Here is an 18896-nt window from a genome sequence, read left to right on the forward strand (position 1 = left end):
ATTCTGAAGAACCTGTGTCTTCAGGTGTGTTGGTTTGGCCAGGAGGAAGAGTCACCCATACCCTCTACTTTGAGGCCTACATTGAACTGGACAAACGTTAAGTCAATGAGGAGTAACATGAAATGATGTGTTTTGTTCCCAGAATTCTCTACTTCTCCACCCTTCCATGCCCACCTTTTGGACCAGTCTGCCTCCCTCCACACTCTGGGTTGCCCCCCACTTCCCCACTTCTCAGGACAGGCCTATTTACAATAGCCAGTGTGTACAGGCCCCCCGGGTGCCCATCAGTAGATGAGTGGATAAAACAACTGTAGCACATGTCCACAATGGAATAGTACGTGCCTACAAAAAAGGCAGGAAATCTTACCCTTTGGGACAGCGTGGATGGACCTGGAGAGCATTATGCCAAGTGCCATAAGCCAGGCAGGGAAAGATAAATACCATATGATCTCACTCACGTGGACTGTAATGAACAAAATAAACTGATGAACACAGTGGGAGAGGTATGGATACGTGGACCAGACAGCTGTGGAGGGGGTGACGGCGGAGAGGAGGGGAAGGGATGGAGCAAACACACACACAGGCATCTATATAAAACACACTGCCACAGACAACAGTGCGGTGACAGGCAGAGAGAAAGGGCATGGGTGGAGGTGAGCTGAGGGGGGAAAAATGGGGACGGAAGGAGTCTTTGCTCTGGGAGGTGGGTGCGCAATGCAGGCTGCAGGTGGCGCTTTGCTGCGTTGTGCACTTGAAACCTCTACGGCTCTGTGGACCAATATCACCCCAGAAAGTTCAATACAAATAAACATATAATTTCATATACTGACATCCAATTTTTAGTATGTTAAGTATGGAAATATCACCTCCACTTAGCTTCCTTTACCTTCCCCACTTTACATATCATTGACTTTATATAATTTATATCACTCATGAGAAAGCCCATAGTTCATTCATGTATCTCTATTTCCACTCTTTCAATTGTTCTTCTTCCTTCCTGATGCTCCAAAAGTGTATCTTTTATCATTTCCTCCCTCTTTAACAGACTTTCTTTAGCCTCCAAGTGTAGGTGTGCCAGAGACAAATTCTAGTTTCCCTTCCTCTGATGTTTTTATTTCTCCTGTATCCCCAAAGGATGGTCTCACCGAATTTGGGATTTGGGATGAACAGTTCTTCTCTTTTTAAAAATGATATATATATAATTTTAATTAAGTTTTAAATATAATGTATATTTAAATACATACATATAAAATCTGTGATTTAATTAATATATAGTTGATACAGAATATTATTTCAGGTGTACAATATAGTGCTTCAACATTTATACATCTTGCGAAATGCTCACCACAGGAAGTCGAGAAGTCATCTTCTGCCTTGCAAAGCTGTTACACCCTTATGGATGGATTAGGAGGGGGGGATTACACCCCCCTTTCCCTTCTCATCCACCCTTCCACGCCTCCTCCTCTATCAACCTTCAGTCTGTCCTTTGTTTCTATGAGTCTGTTTTTGTGTCATTTGGCTTGGTTGTTTGTTTTGGTTTTTTAACTCCACGTATAGCAAAATCCTGTGCTATTTGTCTTTCTCTGTTAATACCCAAAAGGACCATCCACGTTGTCGCAAATGGCGGGATTTCATTCTGTTTTATTGCAGGGTACTATTGTGTTGTGCACACACACCGCATCTTGTGCATTCATCTACGGCTGCACACCTGGGTTGCCGCCACAGCTGGGCTAGTATAAATAATGCTGCATCAAACACAGCGGGGTATGTGTTTGTATGCACGTGTGCATATATATATTCTCATATATGCATAATTTAGTACTTGCATTTTCTTTAGATAAATACTAAGAATTGTCGTTGCAGAGTTGTATGGCAGTACCGCTTTCCACAGTGGCTGCACCAGTCTGCATGCCCCGCCCCCACCCCCCCCCCCAGAGTGCGTGAGGGCTCCCCTGTCCCCACAGCCTCGCCAGCAGGCATTGCTTGCTGCCTTGTTGATACCGGCCATTCTGGCTGGCACTCTGCCTCCACACCAAGATGCTTACACTCTACTGTTCGTCTCCACGACTTATGATGAGAAACCCGCTGTCGTCGGATCTCACATTCTCCTGTCAGCAAGGAATCACTGTTTTTCTGGCTGCTTTCAGGATATGTTTTGTCATTCGTTTGTTTTCATTTTCAGGAGTTTAATTCTTATCGGTGCATTTTTGACATTATCCTGTTAAAGTTCACTCACCGTCTTGAATCTGTAAGTTACTGGCTGTTTTCTTCACCAAGTTTGCGATGTTTGAAACCAGTATTTCTCTGTATAGTCTTTCAGCCCCTTTTCCCCTCCTTTTGGGGGCTCAAATGATATAAGTATTGGATCGTTTGTTACTTTCCCGTAGGATATTGATGCTTTCTTATTTTTCCAGTCTGTTTTCTCTCTGTTTTTCGGAATAGGTGAGTTCTAGTGTCTGTTCTCAAGTTCACTGGTTCCTTTTTAAAGTATTAGCCAAAGAGTTTTTCTCTATGCCATTATATTTTTGCTGTTGTATAATTACCATTTTGGGTTTTTTTTAGAACTTTTATATTTTTTCCAAAAATATTTGGCTTTTCATTTGTTTTAAGAGAATTTGTAATTTACCGTTGCAGTATTTTTATGACTATCAAAAATTGTCAGAATCCACTACCTGGCTTTGTTACCATAACAAATTCAACGGGAAAAAAAAAATAAGGAAAACAAGACATGTTTAAAATTTTGCAATTATTAACCCTGAAGATAAAACAAATACGTAATACAATATTCATCATCATCATGCAATGAAAAATAACCAGCAGAAGAAAATTATCCATCGTTCTTAATTCCAAGGCAGAGAGTTTAATGCTGCAGCGATAGCATGAAATCTTGGAGTGGTTAGCATTCTTCTTAAAATGTGTCCATCTCCGCTCCTTTGGAAAACAGATGAATGTTTTCACTGGCTTGGATTCCAAGTGTGGTGATCAGGGAGGGGGCCTGGAAGCATTCTCAGGGCGAGTCATCTGTGCGTGGGTGTATGTGCATGTGCTCGGGGAATGAGATTGTGAGAAGCCTGTGAGATACTCATATTCCAGTGTTTGGTCGGAGCCCACGCTCAGCTGTATTATTTTGCAGAATGGCTTGCGCCCAAGGCATCTTACTTTCTCACCAAAATGAGCCCCTGTGACTAAGTTAAGGAGATATAGTTTGCCCCGTGCGGATAATTGGATAATTTGGAGACTGTCCAGGGTACACCAGTGGGATTGATTGAAGCGGGAAGAAACAGGCTTTCTGATTACGCGTTCAATCTGCTCGAGCCAGAGGGGCCAAGAGTGTCATGACGGCTATTTTGCTTAACACTGTGCTGAACTGGTTGCTTAATAATTCCCTGAATAAATAATTTCATTGAAATCAACATCACATTTTTTCATATCACAGGTCTGGAATAAAGCATTTGAAGTAACTCCACTTGTAGTGACTCTTGTTTCACATAATACAAGAGTATTACTAACTGTATTAATGGTGCTGTTGGTTTTATAGACAGATGCACCGTACGGTGCGTTAGCAACTTCACATACGTAAGTGAAGGGCCTTTGCTATAAGCTTCATCGCATCCCTTGTGAGAGTCTGTGGGTCATACAGGTTGGCTGAGCAGGCTAGTGTCCTGAGGGGAGAGAGCAAGACTTCTGTGCTGGTAATTCGGGTCACCGCTGGTATGCCTGGGTTTGCAGTTCTCTTCCGTGGCGGTGCAGGAAAAGGAGGAATACACTCAATCTTGGAAAAATGGACTTGTATTCGATGTATTGCATGCCGTTATATTTTTGGTTACTTCTTAAGCACGGTCCAATACAAACCAAAAACAAAGATAATTCAACATTTCAGAAAATCAAAGAAGATGCTTCAGCAGAAGTATCTACATGACCTGACCATTTCCATCCCACTGATACTTTTAAAATAAGGAGATGGCCTAGGCTTACTTTTATGGCTGACCATAAAAAATGTTCCTAGCACCCCTGGCTGGCGTAGCTCAGTGGATTGAGCGCGGGCTGCGAACCAAAGTGTCCCAGGTTCGATTCCCAGTCAGGGCACATGCCTGGGTTGCAGGCCACGGCCCCCAGCAACCACACATGGATGTTTCTCTCTCTCTCTCTTCCTCTCTCCCTTCCCTCTCTAAAAAAATAAATAAATAAAATCTTAAAAAAATGTTCCTAGCAAACTCTTGCAGTACCTCCATCCCGGGGAATCTGTAAAATCAGCAGGTGCTGTTTCAGACCCAGTCATATCTTAGCTAGAAAAGCCACAGATACTTGAGGACTTTTTTCTGCAACATGAAAACACGATATAATGTCCAATATATTCATTATGTTTCATTTACCTTCATAATTATAGAATGTGCATTGATGACTTTTTAAAAATGCATTCGCTAATTCATCTTTTCATCCCGAACACGGTAGGGGTCACTGTTCATACCTCTCCGCTTGCCGAAGTGTGTGCTAATCAGAGCTATGGTGAAAAGCGTGTCACAATACGCTGAGTATTGTAACACAACTTCCTGAGCAAGCGGGACAGGAGATGAAGGAAGAGACAGAGCAATGAGGAAGCAGCACCTACAGAATGGAAGTGTGATAAGAGCCATTGGACTGAGAGTCCGATGACGGGATTAAAGTGAAATATTCTGGCCTTGGGCACGGATCTCGTAAGGTGAACATTAGCAAGGTACAAATGCTCCTGGCAACCACAATAGCAGCCCGCTGACGAGGAACTGCACTCGGTTCCCAGCATCCCCCGGTGGCGGCGTCTTGCAGGAACCAGTGTGTACACTGGGTCTATTCTTAGAACTCACTCCATGGTCTTCACACAATAATCTGGATCACAGTGGTCGTTTGCCTGACCATAGGGGGTTTATTGAGGAGATATCCTACGTCTTTGAGAGTAGACCAACACTCCACACCCAAGTCCACATATCACGTGCTATAATTGCTAACAAGTTTAATGTCAATAATGCAAGCCTAGAATTGGGAAGCTAGCACAAAAAAGGGCCAAGGAATCCCAGCTCTTTCTCACCTAGCTCCTAATGCTATGAAAACCATCAAATATTTTCATTATTTAGCTCAGAAATATTAGAGCCATGTTGATTTTGGAATGTAATGGGTGCTGCATTGGGAAATTTGTTTATAGGCCGAATAACTTTCCTCATCTTAAGTTCCCTCTTGCAGTATCAGCAAAGTGAACACTGCCAGCCTCATTTACATGCTTACACAAAGAGACTCAAAATCACGAAATGAATGCACCACTAGATCTGAGATTCTCCCTTCCACCAATCCCAGGAAAACTGCATGTAGGCACAGACGTCATTTCGGCAACTTTCGCGATGAGAAACACCATTACTGGGCAGACAGAAAAAGGGTTTGCGCTGGGAAGGGAACGGCTGTGCTGTATTTGCATACTTCTTAACAATGATAAGGAAGAAACGCCTGTAATACATATTCTTGACAGTCTGACAGGTTCACAGTTCAGACCTGACACCCCACATTTAAAAGACAAGTAGTGGAAACCGCCAGTACCCTGCCCAACAGAGTTCATGGGCTACGGGCACGGATCCTCACGGATGCTACAGATGATGGTGCTTCCTTACATGGAACTCTCAGTCTGCACGGCACGGGACGGAGAATGGTGCACTTACCATATTCCTCATGGTAAATGTGGCATGACGCTCCCTTACAACGCTTATAATAGACATATTATCTCCTACTACCTGGGTCATGTACGTCCTGATCAACCCTGCAATGACCTCAATAATAGTTAATAGGAGAACATGTAAGTGCTGTATTCGCACTGTGAGGTAACCTTAGCAACCCTCCCGTGCAATGTATAGAAAATATTTCTGTATAATTTTAAAAAACGGAAATTGACATGTGAGAGAGAATTCACATTAAATGAATAATTGATCTTTTTCATTTCTTTCAGTGGGACACCATGTTAAAATTGCATACCACTAACACATGATCTGGTTAGATATTATATTATTTTACTTACAGATCATACACTTGTGGGCACTTAAAGCAGAAGCAGAAAGAAGCTGGGTGTAAGATTCCAGAATACGGCCTCTATGTCAACCAAAATATTTGATCTTTGGTTCAGTAACAAATGTGAAATTCATTCTCGAAGAATGATTCTTAAGTCTCTTGAGTATATATCAATTTTGTTGTATTCTCAATAGTTTTTCTGTAGACTAACCCTATAATAATATAATAAATAACTGGAAATGCTATAAGAGCAAGAGGGACATATTATTATTTAGTTAGAATTTTCTTTAATGGCATAGGGTTTGCATGCTATCTTTAGCAAGTTCTTAAATAGAGTTTTCAATAAAATCACGCTTTAGAAAACAGTTTTTACAGTAATTTTCTGTCATAATTATTGCATCTATTACTGCAAATGCCATTTATAACCAATCAGTACAGTGAAACGACTTTACTTGGGTAATTTTGGGGCTTATTTGCATTAATTTGCTATAAATGTAGTATTTGAATATTTTTAGGAATAAATACATGTGTTATTTTGCAGATTATACTGAGAACTATACCCATTTTTAAACTGTACATTTATTAATAAGGGACATAGTTTTCACAAATATTTGGTAATATATAAAAACAACATTCTATAATTCAAAATAGTAATTTCTAGCTGACTAGTGGATTGGTTCATGAAAAAAACATTTGTGCATTCTATTACGTTTTTTGAGGAATGATTTTCTGTGGCTAATAGAAGCAGTCTGCTAGAGCAAAATACAAGACAGAACAAGAACAAACAGCAGGGAAAAAAAGAAAGCAAGAGAGACAGAAAAGCAAAAAGGCTAAAGAAAAAAGAAGAAACAAATTGCTGGTTTAGGTGACTATCAGAAAAAATTATTTTCTTAATCCAATGCAAACATGTCATCTTAAAGCAATTTGTAACATTATAAATACTGTGAGCGTATGCTGGATACATAGTCTATTCAATACTGTTCTGGTGACAACCATCAAGATGTCAGTTTTTATTTTGTAAGCCACTATATGGTACAGCCACACAAAATAAGAACAGAATAATTTATCCCATGGCACAAAAGCAAAAGCCAGCAAGTTGGGTGCATCAAGCTAAAGAACAGTTGCACAGCACAAGAAACAACAGGGAGTGATGTCAGCATCCTGATGGCACGAGACAGTGTCCCTTTCATCCTTCCAGTAGCGTGGGGGAGACTGGGAAAGTAGCAGAGAAGAAGGCCACCAGGCATTAAGGGATTGCAGCAGGAAGTTTACCCACGAGCCTCTGGGAAAATCACACATGAGGAATCTCCCTACCAGGTCCACAGGTAAACTCTACATCCCGGGCGCTAAACTCACACCCCTCCCCATTCTATGGTCAGCTCCCTGTGCGTGCGTTTGTGTGCAGTGGCGACAGAGGTCCAGCAGGGGGGGATTATGCTCAGAGAACAGAGCAAGGGCATTGGTCCTGGAAGGAACTACAACAGTGAATTGCACTGCCACATTCTAAAAAAGAGAAAAAAAAATGAGCTTTCCAGTAGCCAGCCTGGTGAGTCATAAGAACAAGAGAAGCCGTAAAGAGTTAAGAATTCTTCCACAAGAGTGAGCAAAAAGAGTGAAACCAAACAAAGATAAACAAAACGGCCAAATAATACCACCACCGTTGAACAAAATATTCCATGTGTAGGCACCTAGTGAGAATTTAATATGTCTGCTAGTTCAAAATGACAAGGAACATGAAAAATCAAAGAATCTTGTCATCACAAAAGGAATATAATAATGCTCCAATAATTGACATCAAAGGCACCTAATTTTGTGAAGTGCTAAAAAATTCAACATATTTAAAAAATCAACAAGCCAAAAGATAACATGAAAGAATAATTTCAGTGATATATTGAAAAAAGAGATGATCTCAGTAAGATTTTTAGCAGAGAGCTAGAAATCATAGGGGAAAAAAACCAGATTTTCTGGGGCAGCAGGACTCAACAGCTGGAAAGAAAAATGCAATAGAGAATACCTTCAGTAGAGTAAATGGAAGAGAGAATAAATGAGTTAGAGAATAAGGAAGAGGAAGACAAAGAAAAAAAGAATGTAAAAAAGCAAAGAAAGCCGATATGATTTACGGAATTCCTTTCAGAATACACATAGACTAATCTGAATTCCTAAAGGAGAAGACAGGGAGAAGGAAGCAAACAATTTACTTAAAAATAACAGCAGAGAACTTACCAAACCTAGGGAGGAGATGGTCATTCAAGCTCACAAATCTAACAGATAACCCTGGAATCTTGATATAAATAGACCTTCTCCAAGACACGTATAATGAAACTGCCCAAAATCAATGATACAGGAATCTAAAAGCAGCCAGAGGGAAACCTTTTAACCTACAGAGGAATCAGAAGTAGGCTATTAGGGAATTTCTGAGAAGAAATGTCATGGGCCGGGAGAAAGTCAAAAAATGATATATTCAAAGTGTTGAAAGAAAAAATAGCCAGCCAAGAATACCCTACCCCCCCAAAGTTCTTCACTTATGAAGTAAAGACTTTCTTAGACAAACAAAAGCTGAGGGAATTTGTCACCATGTCACCTGCCTTAGAAGAAATGAAAAGATACTGATAACCCAAAAAAACCCAAGAAAGTATATAACACACTAGCAAAGATAACACTCAGAAAACTTCACATTTTTATTTTTTTAAAGATTTTATTTATTTATTTTTAGAGAGGGAAGGGAAGGAGGGAGGGAGGGAGAGAGAGAGAGAGAGAGACATCAATGTGCAGTTGCTGGGGGCTGTGGCCTGCAACCCAGGCATGTGCCCTGACTGGGAATCGAACCTGCGATACTTTGGTTTGCAGCCCACGCTCAATCCACTGAGCTACACCAGCCAGGGCAGAAAAACTTCACATTTTTAATAGACAGTGGCAGCCACTTAACGATCATATGAAAGTCAAGAAAAGGAGTGTGGAAATACTTACAGCCACTATAATATGTTAATGATAATGACTTATTTCTGGCCCCGGACTTGGGCAATGAATCAAGAAAATGGAGTCCTGACATTAAGTAACCCTACTACCCTTGGGTACGTTATTTCTTTACTTTGAGTCTCCAGTATAAAAGTGGGGTAAAGGCAGTTTAGAAGAGTCATGAATTCAGCTAAAAATACTCAGTGAGCCCCTATTATTTATCAGGCAGCTTAGGAGCACTGGAGTTGTAACACTGAATGAGAAATACACTGTCAATAACCTCATGGCGCTTTGATGCTATAAGGAGAGAGACCAGGAGACAGAGGAATGAATTAACACACAGATATACAAAATATGGAAGTGACATTTAAAAATACCAACTATGTTTAGTGAGTGAGAGAAGCCACTCAGAGCAAGACAAGTACCATATGATGTCACTCACATGTGGAATCTAATGAACAAAATAAACTAACAAGCAGAACAGAGACAGACTCAGAGAGCAGGCTGACAGCCATGGTGGGTAGTGGGGTGAGTTAGGGGGTGGAGGGATAGGACAAAGAGGAAAAAAGACTTCTGGGCATGGACAACTGTATGGCGATTGGAGGGGGGGGTGGAGGTGTTACAAGGGATGGGGGTAAGTGGTAAGGGAGAAATACAATAAAATAAAGTTTAAAACAACGAAGCCTGAACTGGCTGGTAAAGCAATGAACCATTTGGGCTTGCCCTGCTTCATCCCACCTGGGACGCGATTGTCCCTTCGTCCGACGTCTCTGCACATGACACGTTCTCTGCCCCTTAGCCACGTACTGGCCTTCTGGTTATCAGATCCGCTGTGTCCATAGTCCTTGTGTTCCCGTCACCCTTAGTGTACTTCAGAGTGTCCCCAAAGTACACGAGTAATGATGCTGGCAATTCAGACATGCTAAAGAGAAGAGAAAAGCTCTTTCCTTAAGTTCAAAGATAAAAGGTCTGGATTAATAAAAAGAAAAATAAATGTATGCTGGATTGCTGAGATCTACGGTAAGAGCGCAAGTTCTTTCAGTGAAACCACGAAGAAGGAACAAGAAATCCATGCCACTTTAGCCATCAGAGCTCAAACTGCCAGTCACAGCCGCAGCGGACGGACGGTGAGTGCTTAGTTAAGATTGAAAAGGCACTACATTTGCGGGTGGGACACACGGACAAGAAACGTATTCCCATCAACAGCAGCACGTTGGAAAGTTTGATTAGCACTGGGACTGCAGGAAGGCTCCAGCAAGGGGTCCCCCGAGATGAACGGCCCCAGGCCATTTACTCCCAGTAAAGCAGGGGGACAGGGACTCAAGGACAAGTTCACACGGAAACACAGAAGAATCAGTGGACAGCGAGAAAGACCACGTTCACAGAACTTTTATTACTGTATATTGCTACGATGGCTCTATTTTATTGTTAGGGGTCATTACGAATCTCTCCCTGTATCTGAGTTATCAATGACACTTTATCACAGGTGCAGAAGGACAGGAAAAAATGTGGTACATAGAGGGTTAGGAAGTATCCTCGGTTTCAAGCATCCACTGCAGGTGTGGGAGTGCGTCCTTCCTAAATAAAGGGGAAGCCAGCGTACTAGTAGTACTTCTGACACTGGTACTGTATTAGCTCTTGTTTGCTAAAGAGTGGGTTAAAAAACAGGGATTCTGCTAACAAGCTTTCTCAAGATAGAAAGCTCTTAATGGAGCAATTGGGAACTGACTAGTTAGTGGCAAAAAACGTTTTTAGAAACACAGTGCTTCACTCTAAATCAGGAGAATCGACTGATATCACACAACCATTCACGTTTCTTGTCCACCAGACTGTTCAGGGAAGACCCAGTATCTGATTTCTCCCTCCAATAACTGCAAATTACAACTGTGGCACAATTTCATAAAACCCTTTGGCATAACGCAGACTAAAATGTAAAAATATATGAATTATAATTCCCATAAAAGTAAGAATAAATTTTAAAAATTCTAACACCGTAAAGGTCTTGATTTGGGGTGTAAGTTACCCGAACCACTGTGAGACAGATTTAGAAACCTGCAAAACACCACTAGTCACACAGCAACAATTTATCAGCTTAACCCAAAATTATACTTTGCCAGCTTAACAGGAATGTAGCTACAGGTAGATAAATTTTGGAGAAATGAGGGGCTGGGGGAGGGGGAGTGAACTGGATTTGGTGCCTAGTAACTCCTTTTGTTGATTTGCTTTTTTTTAAAAAGATTTTTATTTATTTATTTTTGGAGAGGGAAGGGAGGGAGAGAAACATCAATGTGCGGTTGCTGGGGGCTGTGGCCCGCAACCCAGGCATGTGCCCTGACTGGGAATCGAACCTGTGATGCTTTGGTTCGCAGCCTGCGCTCCATCCACTGAACTACACCAGCCAGGGTGATTTGCTGTCTTTTTAAACTTTTATTTTGTTATTGTTGTTCAAGTACAGTTGTCTCCATTCCCCCCACACCACCTTCCCCTGCCCTACCTACCCTCACCTCCCACCCTCAATCCTTTCCTCCTTTGGCTTTGTCCGTGGGCCCTTTATACATGTTCCTGAAACCCCTTCCCCTTCTTTTCCCCCATTATCCCCCCTCCCCTCTGGTCACTGTCAGTTTGTCCTTAATTTCCATGTCTCTGGTTATATTTTATCGCTCGTTTGTTTTGTTGATTAGGTTCCACTTACATGTGAGATCAGTGGTATTTGTCTTTCATCACCTGGCTTACTCAGCATAATGCTCTCCAGCTCCATCCACGCTGGTTTTGCGTTTTATAAGGCAATTGTTGTAAGTGACCCATTCATTGTATCAATTTCTAACAAAGCAGGAAGGTGTAGAAGGCTGGAATCCTCAAGGCCACATTACCCCTCCTAATTCTATCCCCAAGAACTACCTGTCATGGCTTATACTTTGGAGTGTTTACTTCAGTTGGTATCCTTTTACATTGATCTGAAAACACAGAATTTTGTCTTGAAAAGACTCCTGCATTTCCGAAGCTGCCTACATTCTGTGGAGAAAATTCGCGCCATGCCCGTTTTTCATCCTTTAAGCACATGTAAGAAGCCCGAAGCCATGACAGTCAGTAAGAAGCTGAAGTTGAGCGTGGCTCGCATTCTCTCCCTTTGGCAGGGTACTCAGTTGGAGGCCTGAGTAGTCTGAGTGTGACTAAAACACGTGGGCGCTCAGTTAAATAGCAGCAAAAACATGACTTGGTAATTCAACTGCTTGAGCAATATCCTATGATTAAACATTTGCCTCTGTTTTAATAAAACAACCAGGGCAAGAATGGTGGTAAGGCAACTAAGAGGATGACTCGAGGGAGACTTGTTAGGGCGGCTGGGAAAAGATCCTATTAAGATGGAGTGAAAGCTCTCTGAGTCAATGGGAAATACAGACATGGAAGATAAAACAACGCTTTGTTAGCGGCACATAATTACAATTTCGGGTGCTTGTAGAAGCAGCTCTCAGCATATGAAGCAATAATATGGAATCTAATTGAATTTGGTATTGTATGCCTCCTTTACTCTTTATTGGATAATTAACTGGCTGCTTGTATTTCGGCACCCAAAGAAACATCTGAGTTTTCAATGAAAACATTGCAAAAGTTCACTGAACTTCTGACAGGCTAAGAGTATACAAACCAAAAATAACCAGTTGAGAGGAATTACAATTCATTATTCTAGTATGATTTAGAAGGTACAAATTAATTTCATTTGATTCAACTTCACTGGAATCAGTGTGTCTTTTATTCTGGATACCTAATGGGTTTTGCACATGGTCCTAATTTTATGTTCTGCAAAATATGCCAATGCAAAAACGTTACAAAATTTCCAAACAACATGCATGTCATAAGACAAACTTATTTATAGACTTAAAAATTTATAGTCCCCAAATAGGGGAGAGCATTTGCAGTGTCTCCTGTGACTATTAAATTCCTCTCTTGTTTTCCTGGGAGGAAGCTAATGTGGACTGGCATTCGTTTACCATCGTCGCAAATGTAATGCGGACTCCTGGTCATGCTTAAATAAAATAATCATCTCTAAACAATGTGAAAATGAGAACTTGATACAAGTCTCCAGTACCTTAAAAATAGATGACAATCCAATTACCACCGAAACACAACAGATTCTCTCTGCATAAGTCTGGAGTCAGGAAACTCACTCAGTGATTCACAAGGACTTCAAAACCATATGTTACGTGTGGGAGAAGAGACACATAGACCAACATGAAGACACTTAAGTACAGACAATCCAAACCAAACACCTGCATGCGGGAGTTACAGCTTTTAGTAACACAGGCGTATCTTTTAAAAGTACCGGAGAGACTGCATTTTCTCCCTTTTCATAACAGCACTGGTGGTAAGGCTATGTGTTATTTTCTCTTCCTTTCTTTTTTCTCCAGGTAACAGTAACCGAGTTCTGTGGCTCGTCTTAGAAGTCACCGAGATGATATTCACAGATGAACTGCAAATGAAAAGATGGTGAGAAAGAACAGGTTTTTAAATTAAAATGCCACCCTGGCTGGTGTGGTTCAGTGGATGGAGCACCGGCCTGCAAACCAAAGGGTCGCAGGTTCAATTCCCAGTCAGGGCACGTGCCCGGGTTGCGGGCCAGGTCCCCAGTAGGGGGTGTGCGAGAGGCAGTCACACATTGATGTTTCTCCCCCTCTCTAAAAACAAACAAAATTTTTAAAAAATTATAGTTTAAAAAATATAGTACCTATTACAAATGTATCGTTTTCAAATCCATTCTAAATAAATTGATTGGCACACAAAATTGCCCTAAAGGAAGGTAAAATTTCAGCTGTGCCAAACTACTTTTCCTGACCACTGCTTAAACTTTTATTATTTTAATCCAGAAATCCTGAATTTTTTAGTACTTTTGGTGGTGTATTTTTTAAAGCAAACACTGAGTTTTCCCTTCTTTTTCAGCGATTTTTCTAATTAATGTCACGATGGGTGCCTACAAGTACAGTAACTTGTTCCTAGATTTAAACATGTGTTCACTGAAGTCTGAGGAATTAGAAGTAACATATATATCAATAAAATGAAAAGACAACCCACTGAATTGGAAAACATTTGCCAATGACAGATGTCATAAGAAGTTAATATTCAAAATGCATAAAGAATGTACACAATGTAATTACAAACAACCAAACAATCCAGTTAAAAAATGGGCAGAGGACCTGAACAGACACTTCTCCAAGGAGGACAGACAGAGGGCCCAGAGACATGTGAAAGGATGCTCAGCATCACTAGCCATCAGAGAGATGCAAATTAAATCCACAATGAAATAGCACGTCACACAAGTCAGAACGGCCGTCATAAACAAAGCAACAACAAGTGTTGGAGAGGATGTGGAGAAAAGGGGACCCTAGTGCACTGTGGGTAGGGATGCAGACTGGTACAGCCACTGTGGAAAACAGGATGGAATTTCCTCAGAAAACCAAAAATGGAACTGCCTTTTGACCCAGTGATTCCACTGCTAGGAATACATCCTAGGAATCCTGAAACACTAATTGAAAATAATAAGTGCACCCCTATGTTCATTGCAGTACATTTACAATAGCCAGGATATGGAAGCAGCCCAAGTGCCCATCAGTAGATGAGTGGGGAAAAAAAGCTGTGGTACCTTCACACAATGGCATACTATGTGGCCATAAAAAAGGATGAAGTCTTACCTTTGATTACAGCACGGATGGACCTGGAGAGCATTGCGCTCAGTGACATAAGCCAGTCGGAGAAAGACAAGTACCATGTGATCTTACTCATATGCGGAATCTAATGAACAAAATAAACTGACAAAACAGAAACAGGGGCATGGACACATGGCACAGACGCACAGCCATTGGAGGGGAGGGGTTGGGGACCGGGTGAAGGGTCTGAAGCAAAGAAAAAAACTCACAGACAACAGCAAGGTGATCCCCAGACAGACAGGGGGTGGGGAAGGTGGAGGAGGGTAAAGCTGGGATCAAGGGTGATGGCAGGAGACTTGACTTGGGGTGGCAAACACACAATACAGTGTACACATGATGTGTTGTGGAATTGTACCCCTGAACCCTATAGAATTCTATTAGCCAATGTTACTACTCAAATATATTCAATGAAAAATGTGTAAGTAAATATTGATGAAAAAATGAAGCATCTTATAATCCAGATGAGTATTTATGGAGCTGCTAATCTCAAGATGGCCCCCCAAATAACTCTGCTAACAGAAACTAGTAACTTGTGAAATACAAGAAAAGTTTATAAAAGTACTCTAGGTGGTACAAAGCCAGTAGTACATCTTATCTTTTCTTCCCCTTCTATGTAATTTGAAATACGTAGAGATTTGATTTTACCACAAAGTACTCTATTACCTCTCCACAATCAAAAAGGTCTTTGCAACAGAGTGCTCTTTTGAGATTACCCTTTTGCGGAGAGGTTCTTTTGCAACACAGCACAAAGCCTAGTTACGTACCGTCCCTCACTGCCATTCTGTTTGAACAATAGTTCGGGGACTTCTAATAACTCGGGTGTTGCACCAAGCATTCCGGTGTTTAGCGGCCGTGCTTCATGTCAGCATGACTCCGGCGCTTCCGTTTTAATGAGTAAGACCACAGATCTTCAATGTTACTTCATACGGGGTTTTCAGGAGTTGTGTTTGAGCAGATCGGTTCTGCTTCAGCTGTTCTTCTCAAGAGATTTTCTCCCTGTTCTATGCCTGTAACTAGACTCATCTTCCTTGTAAGGGTACTAGCTCAATGCTAGACTGTGATTAGAGTCCTAGAGAAAATATGTGCTTTCTATGACCTAACAGAAATCCATTCACAGGGTCTGGCAGAGTAAGGCCTGCTGGAGTGTGGTTGCTGGGGTAATCATATGGGTATAAAAATTTCTAGTTTTAATGTGAACGTTTCCCCTAAAAGGTCCTATAGTGTGCTGGAGTGTGATATTGTTGTTACAGAATTACATGCTTATGATTTGGTCATAAAAGATTTTGTAGTCAAAAGGGGTGTCATTTGTGCAGGAACCTGTATAACAAATACACCTTTCGAAGGCTTGCCATGTCCAGATAATCGGAAGGCAATCGTAAAATTTGAGTTGCGCAAGGGGAATACCCCACCAAGGTGCACAGTGAGTCCAATTAAAGTATCGTCCTGAGTTCCCTAGAGATTTTTTTTATCACAGTAAATAATGGATGCCACACATATTAAATAAATATCAACAAATAAAAAGATATTTGTAAAACAGTTACAGAAGGAAAACATTGCTTTATTGAGTTGTAAAGTATATGATTGTCTAACCACTATTGTACATCTGAAGCTAATACAAAACAATATGGAATTTTAAAAAAGTTTACTCTTGACTAAACACAAAAGAAATAGTACAGCTCCCCAAGAAAGGCATCCTAGAATCCAAATTAAAATGTCAGCTCACAGTCTGAGGCTTCTTAGGGATATGCTGGATATTGGTCCTTATGTTCTAATAAATGATAAACTATATTACAAAAAATAATTTTGCATTCAGAATCTTGTGAAACTTTGAACCTTTTGACAAAACTCACCGAAGTTTCATTTAGCAAGATGAGTAATGTGGTAATTACAGTCAAGAATACTATATTGTATATTTGAAGTTTACTAAGAAAGTAGATGTTATATTGTCTTTTCAACATACAAAAGAAAGTGGTAACCATATGGAGGTGATGGATATATTAGCTTACTGTGGTCATCATTTCACAAGGTATATGTATCAAAACATCAAGTTGCACACCTTAAATATATATACTGTTCATTTGGAAATTACAACTTATTAAAACTCTTATTTAAAACAAAACTTTTTGTGATTTGCTCTAACATTTATTGAGCTGTTTTTATGTAGTAGGCATGGCGCAAGGCTCTGAGCATAACAATGACTAAGAAAAGGACCTCAAGGAGCTTAAAGTCTAATGGTCAACTACTGAGTGAAGTGAGGCCCAGAGTGGTAAAGCACTCACACACTGAGGGAGAATTAACCAGGTTTTTGGAAACGGGGGTCTGGAGCTAGACAGTGACCAGGGTATAACTAACACATCAAATGTAAATGCCTCTGATGGAAGAACAAGGCTGCACGCAAAAACCTAACAGAAAACCCACTGGCAAAAAGTTAAGACAGTGTCTAATAGTCACCTTGAGTTAAGTCATGCCTTTCGATCGATTAAGCCACTGCATGACTTGAGGATTAGGTCATGACACCGGTTTGCTCAGACACGATAACTGTAGGTAGCTTGCAATACAAGTCTAGTGCTGGCAGTCACACTGAGATTCTTCAATTAAAACCATTAACCATGTACAGCAGATTTATAATACACCATAGAGAAGTTTGGGGGGGAAACTCTCCTCTAACTTTCCTCACAGGATTGCGTAGAAATTAGAGAATTTGTTACCTTCCACATATACATTGTTTTGGCTGTGCAATGGTGAAAACTTTCACTTATGCATACTTAGGAAATAATGTCAACATTGTACACATGCATACAAAGATATCACATTTAGATGCGTGTACACACCCATTCAATATACAGCAGTCCATTGCAGCCATGAACCCGTGTGAGGCCATTTCTTGTTATAAGGCCACAGTTCTTGATGGAAGGCGCAGTCCCAAAGAGCTGTCCAACTTCAGGCCTGCTGGTGTGTTTTGCTCATACTCTTTGTGATAAAGTTAGTCCAGTCAGCAGGATGTCTACGTCACTAACCAAAGGCAGTAAATAATTCTAAAGAGTTGTCTTCGAATGTGGAAACCGGAATACACAGTAACATAGCAGTAAACAGCGAACTACTGAAAAACACTACTGGCGTTAACGTCGCTACTGACTGAAAACGAAGGAACTTCAGAGAATCGACCTTGATACACAGAACATCCATACGGGGCGTTCCCAAAACAGCCCATACATGAACTGTCAAACTCTAGGAGTTGCTCCCTTCGGGCATTTCTTCACTTTGAGGTGGAGGACTTTCCTTTTCATCCGGCTGTTCAGGAGGTTTGCTTGCAGATGCGGACGCCGGTTCACCTCCAGACACGTTGTTACTCGAAAGCTCCTGTTTCGGTTCGAACAAATAGACCTCAATGGGCCCTCTGGTGCTCTGTATACGCATGGTGATGGTGTTTTCCCCGGGAGCTGGGATTTCCAGCATGGTTTGCGGTGGTGCTTTAATTGCAAAAGTCATCTGTTTACGGTACGCTTCAACGCTCTGAACATCCTGGTATGTCACATATGCTAGTCGCTCATTGTCCTTGTCATCTGTTAACGCAAACAACTGCTGAGCACAATCCTTAATTAACTCATCCAGAGCACGTTCCTTGGCTGACAGCTCACTGATTTCCTGATGCAGCTGCCTCTGTCTGGGCGGCGATTCGAAACTGCTGATATCAGGCCCTATCCATCGAATACGGCTCTTGGATACCTTTTCAACCATTTTGATGCCGTGCAAGACACTGGTGATATCGTACAATCTTCGTTTCGGGATGCCCAGCATGGGCACAATCTTCTTTAAGTTCAGAACACCGCCTGGACTATTTTTGACGATTTCCATAAGTTTCTGAGTGATGACAAACAGGGATGAGTCGAAACGGCATTTCTTCTCCTTGGGGGGTCTTGCCACCACGCGCACAACTTGTCTCCTGCTACCCTGGGAATCCTTTGGTTCTTTTGGCGGCTGCGGGCCGCCCGCGCAGGCACCCTTCGGGCGCGAGCTGCGCATCCGCTGCTCTGCTTTGCCCGCAGCCGGGCTAGGCACCTTCTGCACAGGGCATGGCCCACTCGGCCCACTCCCACTCGTGCTGCCCGCTTGGTCGCCCATCGCCCTAGATGCACGGCCCTCGCACCTCGGCCCCTGCAACCCGCGAGTTCTCTCACCTCCTCAAAGGTCGCTGGAAGCTGCCGCCACACACCAGTC

The 18896-nt window shown here is 41.6% G+C and overlaps 1 protein-coding gene across 1 annotated transcript; it reads right to left on the reverse strand.

Annotated features, from left to right (window-relative positions):
- Positions 1 to 17891: 17891 nt before the first annotated feature.
- LOC114504892 (transcription factor E2F6-like) lies at positions 17892 to 18435 on the reverse strand. The gene has a single exon (XM_036016667.1). The coding sequence runs from the start codon at positions 18414 to 18416 to the stop codon at positions 17907 to 17909; it is 510 nt and encodes a 169-aa protein (XP_035872560.1). The 5' UTR covers positions 18417 to 18435; the 3' UTR covers positions 17892 to 17906.
- Between the last annotated feature and the right edge of the window lie 461 nt (positions 18436 to 18896).

Source organism: Phyllostomus discolor, chromosome X, assembly GCF_004126475.2.
Source record: "Phyllostomus discolor isolate MPI-MPIP mPhyDis1 chromosome X, mPhyDis1.pri.v3, whole genome shotgun sequence".
Taxonomy (NCBI): Eukaryota; Metazoa; Chordata; class Mammalia; order Chiroptera; family Phyllostomidae; genus Phyllostomus; species Phyllostomus discolor.